Below are 21,476 nucleotides of genomic sequence, written 5' to 3' on the forward strand. Positions count from 1 at the left end.
CTCCTATACCAACTCTTTTGCAATCACTGCACAGCATGTGGTGTTGGTATGACAAAAAGAGACTGAACAGCTGCTGCCAATCTGTGGGTAAGAACAGAGTTTATCACCCATTGTCATAACACACAGCTAAGCACAGAATGCTTGATTTCAATGGCTGCTCCAGAGGATGAACTATTGCAATCCTACCCTCTACTTTTCTGAAATATGCAGACTGCAGTTATCCTTACAAAAGCTCCTTCACTTGCGTAACCCTTCTGGGCTCAGTCTCCATTAACACACAGTTGCCACACTCTCCATCCAAAACTTTCTCCGTTCTCTGTCCTATCAGCCCTTCCCAATTTATGTCACTTTTGTACTGCGCTCCCCCCCCCCCCCCCCCCCTGCTCTGGCACTTGTGCATCACATGTCTAGCCCATGCACCTGCCACACATCCCTTCCACATTCCTAACCAGAAAACAGTCTATTTCCCTCTCGAAGCTAATAGCTACTTACCCCCGACACCTCTTTCTGCTGCCCACCTCTCTTTCCCTCTACACACCTCACCTTACACAACCCGGACCCTTCAGTCCACCTGCCAAACTGTAATCCCTGCATTGTGTATCCAGCTGGCACCAAGTGGGGGTGCAGGTTTGTGCCTGCGTGTGTGCAGGTGTGTGTATTTGTACTCCAGCTCAAGAAAGGATATATTTCCGAAAGCAAACAAAGTTTTCTTGTCTTTTTTGTGTGCTTGCCAATGACTCAACACCTCTGCTATTAGGTGAGTTGTATCCTTTACTCCTAAATTATTTACATTTACCAGAATTTTCCTAGTGAGTGAAACAACAGATTCTTCACAGTTCAGCATTTGAGCTATAAATATGAAAGTTTGCAAAACTAATTTAAAAGTTCTCTTCATTTGTGATGTTCCATGAAAATCATCATAAGCATTATAAACTCACTGTATATAAATATTATGGTTCTGCAAACTCGTACAAGAATTTACTGTCTTGGATTTCAGAGTTAGAGTGTGAAAAAATTCACTATAGAAAACTTTTCTGAATCCACAAGCATGTGAAGAAATTTTAGAAGTCCTTAGATCTATTGCATTAAAAATGTTTAACAGTTTTGGGAGTGACTGGTGTGCCACAGACACAACGCATTACCTCTGTGAGCTCAAAGAACAGGTTGATGCAGGCCAAAACCCAGCCACACACAAAGAGGCCATCTCCTTGTGGACTGTGCCTACCTGCATCTGGATTTATGCTGCACTGTGCCTGTCATGTTACAGCTGCTGACTTTCTGAAAAATAAAGCAACATAAACAGCAGTAAAAAGGTCCCTCAAAATCTGAAGAAGAAAGAAGAAATACCTGTTATATCACCCAGTCACAGAGAAGATTTGCGAGCAACATGAGTGACATAAATATGTATTCTTATAGCCATGGATGCAGCACTATGTTGATTCTCAATCATAACAACTTAAAAACAATAATTGTCATTTGTGGTAATTAGCCATTGAGAAAGTGGGTGCAAAAACTGTGCTCTACACTGGAAGTGGACTTTCTTGCACTCAAATTTGTTTTCTCTCTCTCTCTCTCTTTCTCACTCTCCTGACAGAAATAGTAAATTGAACTCATGGACATCTGAATATTCTGTAACTCACACTTATTTATTTTCACTGTTTTACAAAAATAATTACTTAGAATTTCTTAAATGTTAAATAAAGAGTACAGGTACACAAACCAACATAGCAATTGCCACCTGGGTATATACCCTTGCACAACTGAGAAAGAATTAGAAGTGCAAATTATGTGTATTGGAATAAGGAAGTGAACTCTGTCCACAACCTATAGAAAGTGTTGGACACATCCAAGAAGTGGAAAACAATTGTTAATGATTCATCACAATCTCACATTTATTTTCATTTTTCTTTTCTTTTTTAAAACAAATAAAAATAAAAAAAGAAACTGACATGATTAATTAAACTCATGGGCATTGGAATAAATTCTATGGTCTCAATTTAAAATATGCAGGGAGAGCTAGTTTTACAAAGCAGAATTTAAACTACATGGCAGTCCAAAATCCTCCTGATTGACAATGGAAAATACTACCTATTGAGCTTATTAACATACACTTTGTTATTTAAACTGTATACAGTTCCCCTGGTGGAGACTACAAGAATTTCTTGTTTAAACTTTAAAGAGTGCTATGCATCTTAGAATCAACAAAAAAGAATACCATATATGGTGATTTTAATTGATTTTCTGAAACCCTGAGATTACTGGTAATGAATTACTGTGGATGACAAAGAGTTTAAATTTAATCAGCACAGTGGACATATCAACAAAAATCTCTGGGGACACTAAAACAACATTAGATCATAATTTTGTTCAGTAAACCATCTCTCAGTACAATACTAGTTTATAATATATGGGCTACAGCGATCATGAGACCCTGTTGTCAACAATAGAATTATGTTCAGAGAAAAGGCTACCTATTAAAATATGTACATGCAGGAACCTTAGTGATGACAAAATTAAACTTCTGTTATTTACTAACATGAAAACCATGGATAAAATGTTCAATGAGACAGATGTAAATTGCTTGTTCACTAACTTTAATGCCATATGCACGTATTATTTTGACGTAGCCCAGCTGAGAACTATAGACTGAAACCAGCTGTAAATAGAATATTATAACTGGTATAAAAATCTCAAATGCAAGAAAAAAGTTCTACATTCATACAAAAATCAAACCTTGTCATTTGTTTTTTCTTTTTTCTTTTTTTTTCTTTCGAAATTTGGCTCTTACACACAGTGCAGCTACCAACCATTTTAAGGAATAGGGTAATTTAATATTATTATGTAGGGTATTTTTCCAGTGAAACGTGTTGTGGTAGAACTGATGGTCAGTTGAAGCTAAGTTTTGTTTACTGTTGACAATAGGTTATGTTTTTGTTCATTGTGAAGTTGATGCTTGTTTTGTGTGTTCACCCTGGTGGTTTTGCTAGTTTTTACTGTCAAAATTCTTCCCAATAATTGAAATTAGGCTGTTTTTAAGTGTTCTTCTGTGTTTAAAGTGAGCAGCTTGTTTTAAAGCTACACATCAAAGGCTTTGCCACGACTACCGCAGTGCCTTCATTCTGATATAGTTTTTAAGTGTAATCAGCTTACAATGCAAGATCTTTATAAGTTTCATGGAGGTTTTTATTCTTCTAAGAATAAAATGTACCAAGATAACTATGTACTTAAATATACCGTGAGTGAAAGACCTAAAGAGAGGAGAACTAATGAAGATGAATGGAAACAAATCACTGAAAATTGGAATCACTGTCTAATCTCACATACCAAATCTGGAAATGCTTCTTTGGTTTGTTTATGTAAGAAATCCTTTTGTGGCATACTTGGCGTTAGTGAGAAAAGAAATCAGTGAGTTTGTAAGAGATATTTCCACTCCAGAAATCTAGCTGTTGAGAATAGAGGAGGAGACAATAAGTCTAAGCTGTTTGAGGCTTAAAGGCATTCTGTAAAGTCATTCTGCCCACTTAAAAAACATTATTGCAAAAACACCAGAATTACAGGACAGTATTTTTTGAGACATCTTTGAATAAGTAAGTTTCAGAAGGCTTACAATTAAAGAGTAGAAAATGATCCTCAAATTCCATATTCATATTTTTATGAAATATTTGTCAAAGATTATAACTTAAGCGCTGGCTCTCCTGCTGTGGACAATTGCTCCAAATGCATCCAGTTTCTGTTGAAATTAGACAGCAGGGACAAATAGGTTGAAATTGATTTCAATCTCCACAAAAAGAGGGCAGAAACATTCTTTAATATCCTGAAAACTGAAAATTAAAATGAAATTACCCTATCCTTTGACTGCCAAAAGAACTTGGTTTTACCCTAAATCCCTGATCAGACAGCTTACTATAGTCAACAGTGTTATCTATTTAACTTTAGTATCTGCCAAGGTACATCTAAAGATAAGCAGACAAAATACCGTGTTTTTGTATATCACTGAACACAATCAGACTTAAAAAAAGGTTCAAATGAAATTGCATCAGCAAGGCTAAAAAGTACTTGCTTGGAAGGAGTGACCACTGTAAGGCTTTTTCCCATGGTTGTGGAGGATAAAACCGGAACAGTTCAATGATGATTATGCTTCAATACTAGTTGGTAAATAAAGTGCCGCCAAATATTAAAGACATTGTTTTAGTATTCCCTGTACCACGTCATTCTTATATGCCGCCTAATTGTGTATTTCCCAGAATTGAGAGGGAAATTGAAAGTTATGATACTATTATTAAGCCTGAGAAATACATTTAAATCTTTAAGGAATGTGGAACTGTTTTCAGTATGACTGAGACTTTAATATTTTTGACTGGAGGAAGGTATGTGAAAATTACCAAAATAAGCCTGGAAATTGGCACTTTAAATTTTCAACTGCTAAAAGATTTATTATACCACTAGGCATTGAGCCAACCTGTGAAGTACTTGTTGCAAGTGAACCTTAGTGTAACACCAATCTCGGAAAGGTGGAAAAAGTACTCACACCTTGATTTAAAGTTCAAAACTTCGAACTACCATTAGTACTACCTGGAGTAACAGTAAAAGAACTGAAAGTGAAAGATGTCAACAAGCTTCTGACTCTTCACTTTGAGGAAAATTGGGCTCAAAATGAAGATGTGGCCTTCTACAAAAATATTATATTCCACCCAATACAGAATAGACCTGAAGAAGAATCTGAAGATGAAAATGCCAGTGGACACATGGACAATGAAAATGGCTTTTAATTACTTCACAGCAGTTAATAGGACAAATCCAGATTTAAATAAGTCAATGAATAACGTTAAGGCACTTAAAATGTTTTCTGTGATGTGTGTAGGCTTAATGTAATTTTATTTTTTAATAATTTTCTGGTAAATGTATGTTTTTATCTACTTCCCTAACTTAACCAGAAATTATTTCAGTTGTTTTAAAAATACATACAGACATTGTTTCCACAAAAATTAAATTATATGCATTTACTAAACAAACACTTTTTATAATTTTTCACCTATTTTCTTTTTCAAACTGTCTCTTATCCAAAGTTTTATTTCCAAAATGTCTCTTCTCCATATTTTGGTTCCAAAATGTCCCTTATACAACAGCTTTTTATTTGTAACAAAATTTTGAAATAAGTTATTTTTATGATTTTTTAATAACAAAATAGATAACTAAGAAACATGGAGAAAAAATTTCAAGTTTATACATACAACAGGAATCGTTAAATATGTTTTTCACTAATTACCAAAATTTATGCTGATTGGATAAAGGACATTTAGGAACTGAGCAACTCATATTTATTGTGACAGCACAGTCAATATCCCTATCTCCTACATCAGGTGTTGGTATGACTGTTTGTTGAACAGGACTGAATATACAGGGTGGTCCAAAAGTCTGGAAACACCCTCATAAAATTCAAATGGAGTAGCAAACAAGGAAACAGAATCCCCACATACGAGGAACGGGAAGGGGGAAACTTTATAGGCTATGCCACCAACATGGCGGCCATTTTGAAAGCCACCATCTTGGATTCAACTCCAAAATTTCAAATGGGAATGTGGTCATGTGACATATCAAACAGATAGAGAATTTCATTGGAAAAACAATGCCGTTGTTATTTTAAACATAGCTTTATTCATTCTCGGGTTATAGCCAGTTACATGTGGCAGAGGTGGGATGCTCGGCAGCATGTGTTATGTGCCAAAGAGACATTATGCTGATGTTACACAGTTCTGAGAAACCACCAACAGTCATAGGAATGGCTCGATATGTTGTCCATTATATTGGATTGTTAATGCTATCCTCCAAACCCAGTCCTGATGAACTTTGACCAACACATCTGACTGAATTTGACCACACACATCAACAATGCGCTGCTTTAGATGATGCAAATCCCGTATTTCCACAGAATAAACCAGTGCTTTGACATGACCCCAAAGATAAAAATCCAAAGGAGTCAAATCTGGTGAACGTGATGGCCACTCCACAGCACCCCTATGACCAATCCACTTTTGAGGGAACTGCACATCCAGGCATGCTCGCACATTGTGCCCATAATGTGGTGGGGCTCCATCATGTTGGAAGAATTCAGGAAATGTTCCGTCCTCCGTTAACAATGACGGACACATTTCTTAATCCAATAACCTCAGATAACCGTTGGCTGTTAACGTACCATCAATAAAAATGGTCCAACGACTTTGGTACCCCACACACCACACCAGACCATCACTTTTTGTGAGTTGACTGTTTTGTAAGCATCAATCCAGTGCGGATTTGTGTCGAACCAGTATCTGTGATTCTGCTTGTTCACTTCACCATTGATAAAGAAATTGGCTTCATCACTGAACAGCACCTGATAGGGGAAACGTGGGTTTATCTGCAGCTGCTGTGTCACCTATTCTGCGAACTGTGCCCGACGCTCTGGGTCGTCCTCGTTCAGGTGTTGGAGCAGCTGAATTTTGTATGGGTGCTATTTGTGCTATGATTAAATTTGCAGTATGGACATATGGCTAACCCCACATTCTTATGACAGGCGACGAGTACTCCGTTGCGGACTCTTGCTAAATGATGCCAACACGCTCACCGTTGTTGCTTCATCGGTGGCGGATTTTGGTCTTCCAGCCTTAGGTTCATCTGCGACAGAACCTGTTGCTCGGAATTTGGCCAAAAGCTTGGCAACTGTACTGTGAGTAATGGGCTGCCTGGTTGGGTGACAACTGTAGAAATCCTCAGCAATGACCCGTGTGCTTCTTTCTCCTGATATCAAGATTATTTCAATGCGTTCTTCATGTGTTAAGGACATTTTGTAACCTGTAAATAAGGAAACAATGATTAAAATGTTAGCATGAGTAAATGATACCTAACAGTCAAACACAAGTAACATATCAGGCGTGGGATAGTCACTTTGCTCCGTTTCAGACTCCATTTTATGACTTCTCAGTACATAATACTAATGCTGCCAAATCGTCCCACTGCTGCCGCAAGTAATTGGCTATAACACGAGAATGAATAAAGCTATGTTTAAAATAACAATGGCATTGTTTTTCTGGTGAAATTCTCTATCTGTTTGATATGTCACATGACCACATTCCCATTTGAAATTTTGGAGTTGAATCCAAGATGGCGGCTTTCAAGATGGCCGCCATGTTGGTGGCATAGCCTATAAAGTTTCCCCCTTCCCATTCCTCGTGTGCAGGGACTCTGTTTCCATGTTTGCTACTCCATTTGGATTTTATCAGGGTGTTTCCGAACTTTTGGACCAACCTGTAGTTTGTTTCTTAAAAATTTAGGTAGCGTAAATTTTATGAGAACCACTTTATAGTTCTTTGGAAAATGCGATTAATCATCTCTTCCCTTGCTTTGTCTCTAATGCTATTAATTATTGCACTAGTATTGTCTGCAAAAAATGCCAGTTCTGCTTGTTGCATCTCACGTGGAAGGCCATTCACATATATAAGGAATAGTAGTGGACCTGAAATAGAACCCTCTGGGATTCCCTTTGTAATATCCCCCCCCTCAGTCATAAAAGTTTTCTACCCTTCCAACGCTGTTTGAATTATTCAGCACAATCTTTTACATCCATTTTGTTAAGCATGATTCAAACCAGCTATGCGTAAAGCCATCAGCTCTGTACAACTTGAGTTTGTTTTTAAAGAATGTAATACGACAACCCCTTTTTGGGATTCTGTGACCTATTCCAGTCTCATCTCCACTCTCCTGAAGAGGGCATATATGTAACATTAGTAATTTACACCAATTTAAACTGTTGCATTGACATTGCCTACATTGTGTCTCACCAGTAGATAGAATGCAGGAGACATGTTTCTGGTCATCTGGATTCGAATACTGGGATACACCAAAGATTCTTTGTGTAACAACTTTGTTGTTTCGACATCGTCTACATCAGGCCTCACCAGTATATAAAATGGAGGAAACAGATTGGATTAAAAACTAATGTACCATCATAATTTACACACAACACAAACTACAGGCTCATGGTAGGAATAAAACTGCTGCTTCAGTTAAGGTGTAATTAATGATTAAAGTTCCTATACATCAAGTCATCAAGAGACATCTATTTTTATTTTTTTTTAAATCAGAAGATGTTTGTTCTTCTAACAGAAATATGACACGACGATTCTTCATTCAAAGTCAAACATGCTCATGTTCTGACTGGTGTTAGTTAATAGAAATGTAATTACAACCATATAGAAATGTAAATTTTTACTTGTACAAAATTTAATTAATTGAATCTACAACTTTCATTCAATAAAACTAATCACTCTGTTCACCAGAAAATTATAGGATAATTTTCCTTTAAGTCAGTAAAATAATATATGAAAATTAACAAAATATATTGATAAAATATGTAATTCATAGGTTTAATAGAAACAGGTTCTTTCCTGTCTTTGTATGAAATTATTCACTGTTATTCCACGTGATTTTCTATGTAATTTGGGAAGATATATGTAAAAATTTAATTTTATCTAAAAAGAAAGATGATGAGACTTACCAAACAAAAGCGCTGGCAGGTCGATAGACACACAAACAAACACAAACATACACACAAAATTCAAGCTTTCGCAACCAACGGTTGCCTCATCAGGAAAGAGGGAAGGAGAGGGAAAGACGAAAGGGTTCAAATGGGTCTGAGCACTATGGGACTCAACTGCTGGGGTCATAAGTCCCCTAGAACTTAGAACTACTTAAACCTAACTAACCTAAGGACAGCACACAACACCCAGCCATCACGAGGCAGAGAAAATCCCTGACCCCGCCGGGAATCGAACCCGGGAACCCGGGCGTGGGAAGCGAGAACGCTACCGCACGACCACGAGATGCGGGCGGAAAGACGAAAGGATTTGGGTTTTAAGGGAGGGAGTCATTCCAATCCCGGGAGCAGAAAGACTTACCTTAGGGTGAAAAAAGGACAAGTAAACACTCGCACACACATACATATCCATCCGCATATACACAGACACAAGCAGAAATTTGTAAAGGCAAAGAGTTTGGGCTCCCTTAAAACCCAAATGCTTTCGTCTTTCCCTCTCCTTCCCTCTTTCCTGATGAGGCAACCGTTGGTTGCGAAAGCTTGAATTTTGTGTGTATGTTTGTGTTTGTTTGTGTGTCTATCGACCTGCCAGCGATTTTGTTTGGTAAGTCTCATCATCTTTCTTTTTAGATATATTTTTCCCACGTGGAATGTTTCCCTCAATTATATTCATAAAAATTTAATTGTTAATACGCAAAATTCAATATGCAACAGTGACAGTAATTTTTAAAATCATATAAATAGAGACAATTTGTACACCACCATAAGTCAGTCTTGTACCAAATTTTATATCAATAGCATGTAATCAGACTCTGTAAGTTTGCTACCAAACATAAAGTGTGAAAAATAAAATGTAAGGTGAACATGAAGCACTGAAACTTACTGAATCCATTGCATAAATCCCATGTGGTGATGTAGTAACATCAAAATTATTATTATTATTATTGTTATTATTATTATTATTTTGAGAATATCAGTAATAAGATTTGGTATATTGAGCACTGTTTTTCTTGTGTTAAACATCAGTTAACATCCAAAACTTCACCACAAAATCATTTTCACCACATTTTATTTCAAGAGTAACATAATCTGTATAATCAAACACCTTGGAAGGATCACAAAAAATACCAACTGGTGATATTTTATTATTTAAAACTTGTACTATTTGATGATTGAATACATAAATAGCATTCTTAGTTAAGCAAGCCTTCTGGAATGCAAACTGAGATATACTAAGTATATTGTTTCCACTTAATGGTGAGGCCATTATTAAGTACATTATGTTTTTGAAAAATATGCCAGTAAGGAAACTGGAAAATAATTGTTAATTTCTTTTCAAGAAGTTTAACAATTGTGTATTTTAACCCATCTGGAGAAATTGTTTGTGCCAATGATATATCACTAAGGACATTACTTAGTGAGGGGGAACAACTTTTCAGAATTCTGTTTGAAATCCTGTCAACACCACACAATGTTTTGCTTTTTAAAAATTTTATGAGTGTATTAACTTCAATGAAGGATGCTGGTGCTACTTCTAAAGTCTTGTGGAATGACATTTTTAATGTGTTTTCTTGCCTCTTTAACTGATCCATTTAATCCTATTTTTGCTGCTACATTTTGAAAGTGTTTGTTTAAAGAATTAGAAATTTTTGAATGATCAGTGACTTCATTGTCATGTAGTTTAATTGTTTCAGTGTCTTGTACTGTGATTGTCTATTCTGTCTCCCATTTGGTAATATACCATGTAGTTTTGATCTGCATTATTCGTTTTTGTCAGGGCATATATACTTCAGGCATTTTAATGACTTTCCTTAAAATACTACAGTATTTTATGTAGTTTGCAAGTAATGTAAGATCTTGACTCACTCTGGCCTTTATATAAACTTCTCTCTTCCTCTTATATGAGATTTTAATTTCCTTAGCTATCCACAGCTTACTTGTTTGTTTAATGGATCTTGTGGATTATTTTTTAAGAAAGTGGCTTTCTGATATTGGTACAAAGTTGCTATGGAATAAATTGAATATTAGCATTTATCTTTGTTTATTACTCATCCCATAACACTCCTTGTAACTTACTACAATTACATTGTATCCTGTGCTCATTAATAAACCTCACTACTTTGTATGAACCTACCTCAGGATTATTAGGTGCCATATTGTTTCCTTCCATCAATTTTGTATCATGATCAGATAGTTGAGTGCACATTAATTGTTTTGGTCTGAGCACTGTCTATAAAAATATTATCAATCAGTGTGCTACTATCTCCTATAAATGAGTTGGAAAACTGGCTACTGAAATTATATTGAAGCACCTAAATAACAGTTCTAGTTCGTTTTTTCTGTTTGTATCTTTTAAGAAATCAACATTGAAATCTCCACGAACTATTAACCATTTCTTCTTGTCTGACAGGTACTTCAATAATGCATCAAAATGTCTCATAAATAGCTGAAAGACTGTTACATTTACAAGAGAAGCATTCTGCAGTAATAATTCACAGGCACATGCTTCTAGGTTCTGATCAACACAAAAATTATTTGTATCAATTTTTTAGAATTTGTATCTAGCTTTTGCGTATGTTGCAATTCCACCTTTTTCCATGTTAGCTCTGCATGAAAATGATGCAAAGCTATAATCCCTGATATTGAACTTCTTCATCACCGTGTTTACACGGTGTTAAGAGGGGCACAAACCATTCATCACTTTAGAATTTTCCACAACCTCTAGGTACACAGAAATCCCATCTGTCTTGTTTTTCAATCTTCTAATGCTCTGATCAAACAAATTAACTTTTACTGGAAACTGTGGCATGTATTATGTTGTTCTTCTGCTCTGAGTTCTTTCAAGTCTGTCTGTCTGTAACCTTGTGACATTCACCTGCTTTATTTCTTTGTTGATAGTCCTTGGTGTCAATGTACTGCATTGTTATACTGGCTGAAAAATGGGGGGTGAAAGTTCAACACTGACTACTTGGGGTGAAAAGATATTTGAGGCATAACTTGAATAAAAAAAGGGATTGGTTGATAAGATACTTCCTGAGGCATTGTAGAGTAGTCAGTAAAGGCAAGTGACATACTTAAATGTTTTGGAGCAGCAATGTGATCCACAATCTCTGGAGGTATGTAGTAACAAAAGGGGGAGTGTGACATGGTGGTTTTACACAGCTAACAAGAGATCAGCAGACAGATGGTTTGTTACAAAGAAAAACACAATGGAATATTGTCATATTCTCACGTCAATATACTATAACGTCAGAAGTTGTAACAAATTTGGAGGAAACAGTCAAATATTTGTGACAACTAAGATAAAAATTTAGTTGCTGCTCATTTCACTCACAACACTTTAAGCCATATTGTTGCATTCTAAGCTAACCAGAACCTGGTAATTCATGACATATTCATAAAAAATGACAAATATTTGTGACAATCAAAATTATAAATGTAATTGCTGTTCATTTCTATGCCGCAATTCCAGCTGTGCTGGTCCCAACCTAAACACAACTTTGCAATTCAAGACATATCCATAAAAACAGTCAAATAATAATCCCAGAGAAGGAAAGTTGCTACTCGCCATATAACGGAGATGCTGAGTCATGATGGCCACAATTAAAAGATTCACACAAACATAGCTTTTGGCCATTAAGACCTTTGTCAGCAGTAGCACACATACACACATGCACACACACACTCACACTCACGCACTACTGAGTGTAGTTTCAGCTCTCTGAGACAGCAGACGGGTGTGCAAGTTGCATTTGCGTGTGTGTGTGTGTGCGTGTGTGTCTATGTGTCTACTGCTGACAAAGGCCTTAGTGACCAAAAGCAATGTTTGTGTGAATCTTTTTATTGTGCCTTTCATGACTCAGCATCTCAGCTATATTGTGAGTAGCAACTTTCCTTCTCTGGTATTGTTACAATTCCATCCAGGATCTTCCATTGTTTGAAAACAGTCAAATATTCACTTTCAGTCTAGAATTTCATTGCCTCTTTTCTGAATCTCATTGGTTACATGAAACTGACACATTGGCAAGCTATGAGCAGTAGAGAAACATCATGATGCTGGCCCTGATCTAGTTCTTTGCCTCAGTTTGGTGATGGAAAGACATGAGGCGGCCCCCCTTTTTAGTAAAAAGTGAAAACTTTAAGAGTGAGACCTAGGTGTAAATACAGTAAGCAGATTCAAATAAATGTAGGTTGTAGCAGTTATTCAGAGATGAAGAGGCTTGAGCAGGATAGAATAGTGTAAAGAGCTGTATTTCACAAGCCTTTGGACTGAAGATCACCATCACAACTGCAGAAATACTCCCAACCCTTTGTAATGCAAACCTTTTATTGTTGAGGTATCCTACCTTGAATGAATGTTGATATACACAAAAGACATGGCAACAAAATATGTCTCTGTGCAATCTGGGAGACAATGTATTCACAAAATTACAGAATATAAATTTGAAAGTGAACTTTGAAATTTTTTTCCTATCATGATACATTTGTGAAACATCAAATGAAATACTTAACTTAGCCTAGACTGTCCACTACATATTAACTCTCGACACATCTGTACTTGGTGATTTATAATGATTCATGTGTTGCATCTTTATAATTTAACTATTAAATGCTTTATTTCCAGGGTTTATATGCAAGAGGAAATGTTGAAGATTGGTTAGGGAAAGTTGAAGAATACATGTTCCTCACTCTTAGAAAGCGAATGAAATTTGCTATTGGTGACCACAACAATAGTGAAAGAGAAGTTTGGGTGGTTTCCCATCCAGCACAGGTAAGAGCAATGACGCAATACATGTCTGAGTAAGATACTTAAATTCTGCCAGACATTATTAATCAAAATCTACGTGGACATGTACATCGATCTGAAAGAGACAAGCGTGTACAAAACTCCATGATCTTTGAGTCAACAGGACAAGTATGTAATATGGTTTTCAAATGGAATTATAGTTTGTTTCTCCCTAATTTTCAAGTAAAATTGAACTCAATGATTTCGGTGGTCTGTAGGAATGTAGCTAAGCAAGTCAGATGATGGAATGCACTACACTTTGCCTCACTGCAATTAGAATTTAATTAAATAACTAATTTTTGATTTGAGACTGTTTTTAATTTACCTGGAAGATACTAACATTACTGAAAATGATTTTGAATATAGAGGAAAGGTGTGTATTATGGAAGAGTTCACTATTATGAGTCAGCTAGGTTCTGATTAAAATAAGTGCTCATCCCTGTTGGGCAGTATCAGAACTTGCTTTGCATGGCACCACATGCATAGAGTAGTGGCAGTAGGATCATTATGGAGCTGGACATAGTGGAGAATCTGTGATTTTAAATGTGTTGAACTTGATGTTTTTGGAATGTATTTGCTTGTAGGGCTTTAATATTTGAAATTGGGTACCTGTTGCAGAAATAGTCATACAAATATGGTCTTGACTAAATACTCTTTCATTCTCCATAATGAAGTGTCCTTAAAACTGAGCTACAGAACTATGAGGCGAGATTTTTAGAGCGAGATGGCTTATCCTAATTCGGAATACCGTGAGTATCCTAATACAGGTCAGAATCGCAAATTAGGACACACTTTCTCATATTAGGATAACTTCAACTTGCCACCGTAGTAGCTGTAATTGGACTCATATTTTTACTAAGTGGACTGACAGTTTTGTGAACCCATTTGGTGACAATCCTGTTGTGGTAATACTTGATGGGCATCATATCACATTTTTGTGATAGACAAAGCATAAGACAACCGTGTCTGCATCATCCGTTTATCACCCCATTCCATTCGTAAAGTGCATCCTTTTGTGTGGAATTCATGGAACCATTAAAAATGCATTATCCCCAAGAAATAGAAATCTGGTGCTCAAATAACCCAGGACAAGTAATAACCTCATTTTTGATTATGAGATAGTTTGGAGCACCCTTCTCGAGACAGTAACAATGGAATATGCTATAAACAGCCTTCGGAAAATGAGACTCTTCCCACATAACAGGTGTATACTTAGAGGCAACGACTTTGCAGTTCACCAGGAGTTGGGCAAATTAGATGCAAACAATGGTGTAAATGTGAGCCCATATGGTGTCTGGCTAGCTCTGAGATGTAACAATCCATTGAACCCATTTAAAACACATATTTTTCAATCCAGTTTGAAATAAACTGGAATCACTCATGTAAACAAAAGGTGGATCTGTGCTTGAAGAATTATTACAATGAAACTGGTTTCTAAATTATAATTGTATTGAAGTGTATAGGTCCGGTAATAGGTAGGAACATTTTCCGAATGATGTATCTTTTGCATTTTATAAAAATAGTAAAAGTGTTGTTAATATTTCATATTTTGAGTATTTGCACACTCCTAAAATGTTAAATGCTTGAAAATCCATATATGTATTTGCTCCATAAGAGCCAGTGCAACTGTTGAAATATTTCATTAATTTTGAGGCAACAATTTTAATTGTAATTTTATTAAAAAACTGTTTATAACAATACCAAGTATTGTTTGGAATTATATATAAAGGGGCAGCCATGTTGGCATTTTACATCAGTGTCTTAAGAGATGTGTGTCAGTGTTGTAAGCATCTCAGTATTTTTGAGTTTTGTCAATGTAACATAATAATTATGACGTGATATAAAATAAAGCTTCTGAAACATAATGTTAGTATTGGTCGTTCTTGGTGTAAAAACCAAGTTACAGTGGACATGAAGGAACACAGTGCTTGTGGTGGCAGCAGATAAAAAACAGTATACCCTACAAAATTATAAGAATTTTAATAATAATTTCATAGCTCCAAAGTCGGCAAACCACATCAATAGCCACCAGCTCGAGTGAAATCAGCATGTTCTGAATCTGCTAAGTAGCTAACATCATCTCCAAACAGGGAACATTTGGAATATTTCAAAGAGAAGAAAACTGTATTGGAATCAAAGGAGACAGAATCAAAAGTTTTGTTCTGGAAAAAGGAAGATTGTAAAACACAGGAAGCATAATCTTCTAGTCATTAAGGGTCTCCTACAAATTTAATTGAGGACAATGCTACAGAGTGCAGTCTGCAGAAGAATACACTGGATGCATGTTCTACAGTGATTGCTTCTCTTAAGACTCAACATAGAGAAATGGGCAGTGTGGAAGGAAAACTACTCTTGGGTTCCTGAAGAATGTTTACTTGAAAGGGAGATTTTGTAAGCCTTAGCTGTAGTTACTTGTGCTCAATAAATACAGAAAATTTTGTAGAGGCAATAAGGAAGAGAATATAGTTATTTCAGAGTTTACTTGTTTTTATATTGGTAAATATTAAGTGATTTCTCTGGCTGCCTTATATTAGGACCATTTCCATATAAATTCACATTGACTTATTTCTTAATTTACATGTTTTAATTGTAAAGTAACATGAATCCAATCTATAAAATTTCAAGCACAATGATTTCAAATAGGTTTCCAGTTAATAAACATGCAGCTGTATCAAATGTTTAGTGTAAAGTGTATTAATGTGAGATGATGTGAAAGTTTCATGTCTGGGATAAGGCTAGTATGAAGTCCACTGCCCATTGGCACTAATTATATGCCTCATATGGTGAGGTCAGTTTCTGGTAATATTTCTCATCAACCAGAGCCTCTCCCACATATCCAACACTAGGTCCCATAGTTGATTGGATGAGCATGGGGCTGGTGTTGGCCAACATAATTTCATGTGGTGCTTCATTTTGGCCCATAAATTTTCAGTGGGATTCGAGTCTAGCATTCAAACCCACCAGCTGATCAGGTCGACATCAGCCTCTTGCGAAACGATTCAATTCAAGTAAACTGGTGAGTGGTCCTCCTATAAGTGGATCACTCCATTGGGATAGTGGACCCTCACACTTGGCACCATAGTATCTTTCATGATGTGCACATAGTGATCAACAGCGAGATAACCATACTTGGCAAGCACTCCCAGCATGAGACTGTGATGTGGCCAACTTGGGAGTGTTGTGCCACATACTGTGCTCCCAGTGGCCTGTAAACCATCACCAGTCTCTCATTCACTGAGCTAAATATTGACTCATATGAAAAGATCATGTGGTGACAGTCATGGTCTACATTCAGCTCAGTGGAGACAAGCCTACAATGTTTGTGATCATGAGATAGGGTCTCTTTATTACTAGCATCATGGACTCTAACATCTGCGACCCATTAGTGATTGTGAATGGTTTGCAGGCTACCAGGAAATGGGTTCCATTCAGGACTTTGTGTTCAAAACAGGTGTCACTTAGCACAGTGTCCTGCTGAGGCATTACCATCTTTCCTAAGCCTGACCCTTGATGCCAACTTGTTATCACCACTTTATCCATTTCTGGGCATAGAGAATGTGAATGCTGTATGTGGGTGCTGCTTCATGTGCCAAGAAACCATCTTACTGAATGGGTGCCAGGGCACTCTCATGTGCCCAGCATATGGTGAGACATCTTGTCAGTAAATGACTGTTTGTCATATACCCATCTGTTGCACAGTGAGTTATCATGTTCGGCACATGTCTGTTATATTAGTCTTGCATATCATCAACAAACAATACAGCGCAAGAAATGGTATGGTATTGGGGGAATGAAAACCCTAATTACTTCAATGAGATTCCACAGCCTCAAATGCTGCCCTGTTGCTACCACATAACTATATAGATTTGCTGTTATTTGTTTATTCATGGCAAAAGCAACTCAGTGTTTCAAACAGATAAAAGTAAGTGCAGACGTTGCCTAGAAAGTAATGCACCACTTATTTTTTTCTCATCCAAAAACAATGCTACTACTGCAAAATGTTACATATGTATTATTTTAAGTCTCCTGAGTGAGTAGATCAACTTTTCATTACCTCCAATAGATAGTGTAGCTGCAAGACAGTTTCAAAACAGCATCTTTAGGTGACGTACATTCCAAGCAATGTGCCATCATTGAATTTCTCACTGCAGAGAAAGAAGCTGTGGGGAATTTGCACAAATGCTTGTGCAAAGTCTATGGAGCGTCTGCTGTTGACAGAAGTAGAGTTAGACACTGGGCACAGAGGGTGAGGTCATCAGAAGGTGGTTTGGTGGAGCTCCATGATTTCCAGCACTCAGGCAAACCATCCATGGCAGTCACATCAGACAAGTTGCAGCAAGCTGATGTTGTCATTTGTGAGGACAGACACATTACAACTTGGCTTCATTTCTCAATCAGAAGAAAATGTGGATGCAATTATCTGCACTTTTTGATATTCATAAGTGTGTGCAAATTGGTCCCACGGTGTCTAACAGTGGATCCCACATTGCACAGAATAACATTTGTTTTGATTTTTTGCAACATTTTGAAGCTGAGGGCAAGGCCTTCTTGTCTGTCCCAGATTGTGACAGGTGGTGAAACCCAGGTTCATAATTTTGAGCCTGAAACAACATGACAGGCAATGGAATGACACCATTCCCACTCTTCATAGAAGAAAAAATTAAAAGGACCTGCTTTTGCAGGTAAGGTTATAATCATCATGTTCTGGGGCTGTTAAGGTGTGATTTGCATTTATGTGATGCCAAGAGGCAGTACCATTAATTCAGAATCATATGTCAACTCATTAACAAAACTCAAGACATGTTTCCAGCGACTTCAGCATCACAGCAACCCAGGAGAAGTTTTGGTGCAACATGACAATGTTTGGCCCCACGCAATTCTGAGGACTGCTGAACACATCCCAAAACAGGGTTGGACAGTGTTACCCCATCCACCCTACAGCCCTGACCTAGCCCCCTCAGACTTTCACTTGTTTGGGCCATTAAAGGATGCCATTCATGAAAGACATTTTGAGGACCTCGAGGAGGTGATTCGCACAGCGGAGCACTGGCTCTACTACCAGGACAAGGGTTGGTACTGACAGGCCATACATGCCTGTGTTTTGCACTGGAGAAAGGCCATAGAACAGCTTAAAGATTATGTGGAAAAGTAGGATGTGTAGATAAAATGCCATTCTTTTGTCTGTGTAATTCTCAATATGTTCAAGTAAGAGTTGTTGAAGAAAGAAAGTGTGGTCCAACCCTCATATTATAATGCATATACAAAACAATATGTGGTAATTATATGCAATCATAGAAAATAAAAATAAAAAAGTCTGTAAGTAAAATTGTTACAATAATAAGGGAACAAATACACTGCTAAAAGCATGTTTCATGGTACAGACACCATTGCCATTGTTTGCTGCATTACCACTGGTATGAGCTGCACACAGTGTAAGGTACCCAAGCTTATCAAGACATGAAAAGTTTTATTTCATTGACTGTACATATTGTTATTCAGTTTTATCCCAGGGTGCAGGTGTTATAATTTCTTGCTTTTAAAGTTATGCCTATACCTAAAACAATTTTTGTTTTCCCATACGTATACTGGATAACTTGCATAAAGTGTTTGGGGTATCCAATATATTTCATTATGCTCCGTAAGTGCTCTCAATCTTCCATATCAAGAGCTTTAATGTAATCAGTGAAGGTGATGTAATTTTTAATTCTCTTCTCTTTTCCAATATCTGTGTTATTATAAATGTAATATCTAAGCAATATCTCTATTTTCTGGAGCTGCATTGTTCTTCCAGTAAAAGAGAGTGCACTGTTAATCTAAGCCCATTGTTTCTAGTACTATTTTAGGATACATTTTATACCCAACATGTAGCAGACTTATTCCACAGTAGTTATTACAAGATTTACTATCACTTTCCTTGAAAACTGAGATTAGTTTATCTTTTCTACTTCCTTTGTAAATTATTATCCTTTCTCAACAAAGGTTAATTAAATGTAAGTGTCTGAATTTAAAAATCATCTGCCATATTTGAGCTGCTCCAAATTCATGTTATCTAACCATGGGATTTTCCTATTTTTAAAAGATTCCAATATTATACTGATTTCCTGTGTAGCTGTTGGGTTAATTCCTGCAGCACTGTCTTCAGTACTTCGGACTTTGTTTCATCTATTTTATACATAAGAAAAATCAGTCAAATATAAATACTCTTTTTTCATCACCTGTTCTTTTATCGCCATGAAAAGCAATTTTCTCATAAATGTACTGGAAACTCACGAATATAAGTAGTATAATTGAGATACACATGAAGTGTCAAAAAACTTACATGAATCTTCATATACAGCCAGCAGTATAAATTTATTACATTACTCTACAAACATAGCTGTATTATTATCTAAAAATTCTGTGCACAAGTGATAATATTTTTTTACAACAGTGGAATGTAATTTTGTTTTCAACAAATTTAGTTTGATAGTGTCAAAAGTTTTCACAGTATGGAACTGGCAAAGTCAGTATCTGTTTATTATAAACATTGGAGTCATTCAGAATTTTCACTGAGTTTGGATAATTTGATAGGTAGTAGAAGGACCCTCTAATGAGTTATTATCTGGACAATTTCAATTTGCTGCCTATATCTTCCAATAACTTCTTGTAGACATTTACTGAACCCTAGACAGGGTTGCATAATCTATAATGAAATTATTGTTACTGTTGTGATTGTAAACTGCACAGTTCATCCTATATGCCCTCTTTTATTAACCTTAAATAAAACTATGGAGTTTACATATAGGCATGTAAGTGAAAGAATATCTAGGGACCTGAAGATACATCTGCAAGATATTTGAGTATCGACTTTCAAGGTATTCTTATTATGCACTTCAGTTGAACAAATACTTGTTTCATTTTAGTTGCATTGCCCCAGAAGAGTATGCAATGAAACAGCACTGAGTGAAAGTATGCTAGGAATCCCATCTACAGTGGAAGAATTTTCTGAGAGCAAACCTGCCAGAATTGAGCTTTTGAGTTATCTTACTCCTGCACTGGAGCCACTTCAGTTTATTATTCATCTGTATGCCTAATAACTTCATCCACTGAGTCTGATCCAGTGTGTGCTCATTGAGCCCTAATTCCAGTACCTGTAAATTATTTTGATATCTATGAAACTGCTTAATATGGATCTTTAACAATATCATGAAAAGGAAAGTTCTGCTTACCGTATAGCAGAGATGCTGAGTCACAGATAGGCACAATAAAAACACTGTCACAAATACAGCTTTCAGCCGGTAAGGGCTTTGTCAAGAGTAGATGACAGACACACACTCGCACACACTCAGACCACACACATACTTGTGACAGTCTTTCTGTTGTGCCTATCTGCGATTCAGCGTTTCTGCTATATGATGAGTAGCAACTTACCTTTTCATAATATTGTAATATGGGTCTTTGTAAGATTAAGGGTTAGATTGTTTTTTAGGTATGTTCAATTCATCTATTGGCTGTGTTAGACTGGGATGAGTTTGGCTCTTTATAAGTATACTAGTCTCACCCACAACCATCACAATTTTGAATGGTCCTTTTATGTTGCAGGTACATTATTTCAGAGTAACCATGAAACTCTTCATAACTGCTAGTGTTAACCTGGATTAAAAAAGGCTGAGACTCCTCCATTCAGCAGTCTACAACCCATTTGGTTGTTCACTGAATTTTCATGTAGAAATTGGAATTTAAACATTTACAAAGATTGAGATATATTGTATAGAACGCTAAACAAAATGAGAAAGTGAGGCACTGGTATTTACCATCCTGCTGTCACTATAACAACCTGCAAGTTCATGTAACTAAAAACAATGTAGAAAATATGTCAAATGTTATGACAGTGAAATTCTAAGGTAGAACCACTAAAGATCAAGAGGGAAGGCAGCCACTCATGACCTGTAGACAGATGAGCAGCTTCTAGTCACACAAAACATCTTAGAACCCACCACCGCTCCCCATTCCTTCTATCACACATATGCAGACACACACACACACACACACACACACACACACACACACACACACACAATGCACACTCATAGGTCCACAGTGACAATGATAATTTACAAGCAGTTGCCCTCGTGTATG

The 21,476-nt window shown here is 36.6% G+C and overlaps 1 protein-coding gene across 1 annotated transcript in view; it reads left to right on the top strand.

The window, feature by feature from the left end:
- Nucleotides 1-21,476, top strand: part of LOC126188640 (dynein axonemal heavy chain 6) — a 1,044,937-nt gene that overhangs the window by 252,335 nt on the left and 771,126 nt on the right. Inside the window, exon 63 of the mRNA XM_049930241.1 lies at nt 13,197-13,343. Within this exon, the coding sequence (XP_049786198.1) occupies nt 13,197-13,343 (147 nt within the window). The remainder of the gene's footprint in view (nt 1-13,196; nt 13,344-21,476) is intronic.

This window comes from Schistocerca cancellata, chromosome 5 (assembly GCF_023864275.1).
Source record: "Schistocerca cancellata isolate TAMUIC-IGC-003103 chromosome 5, iqSchCanc2.1, whole genome shotgun sequence".
Lineage (NCBI taxonomy): Eukaryota > Metazoa > Arthropoda > Insecta > Orthoptera > Acrididae > Schistocerca > Schistocerca cancellata.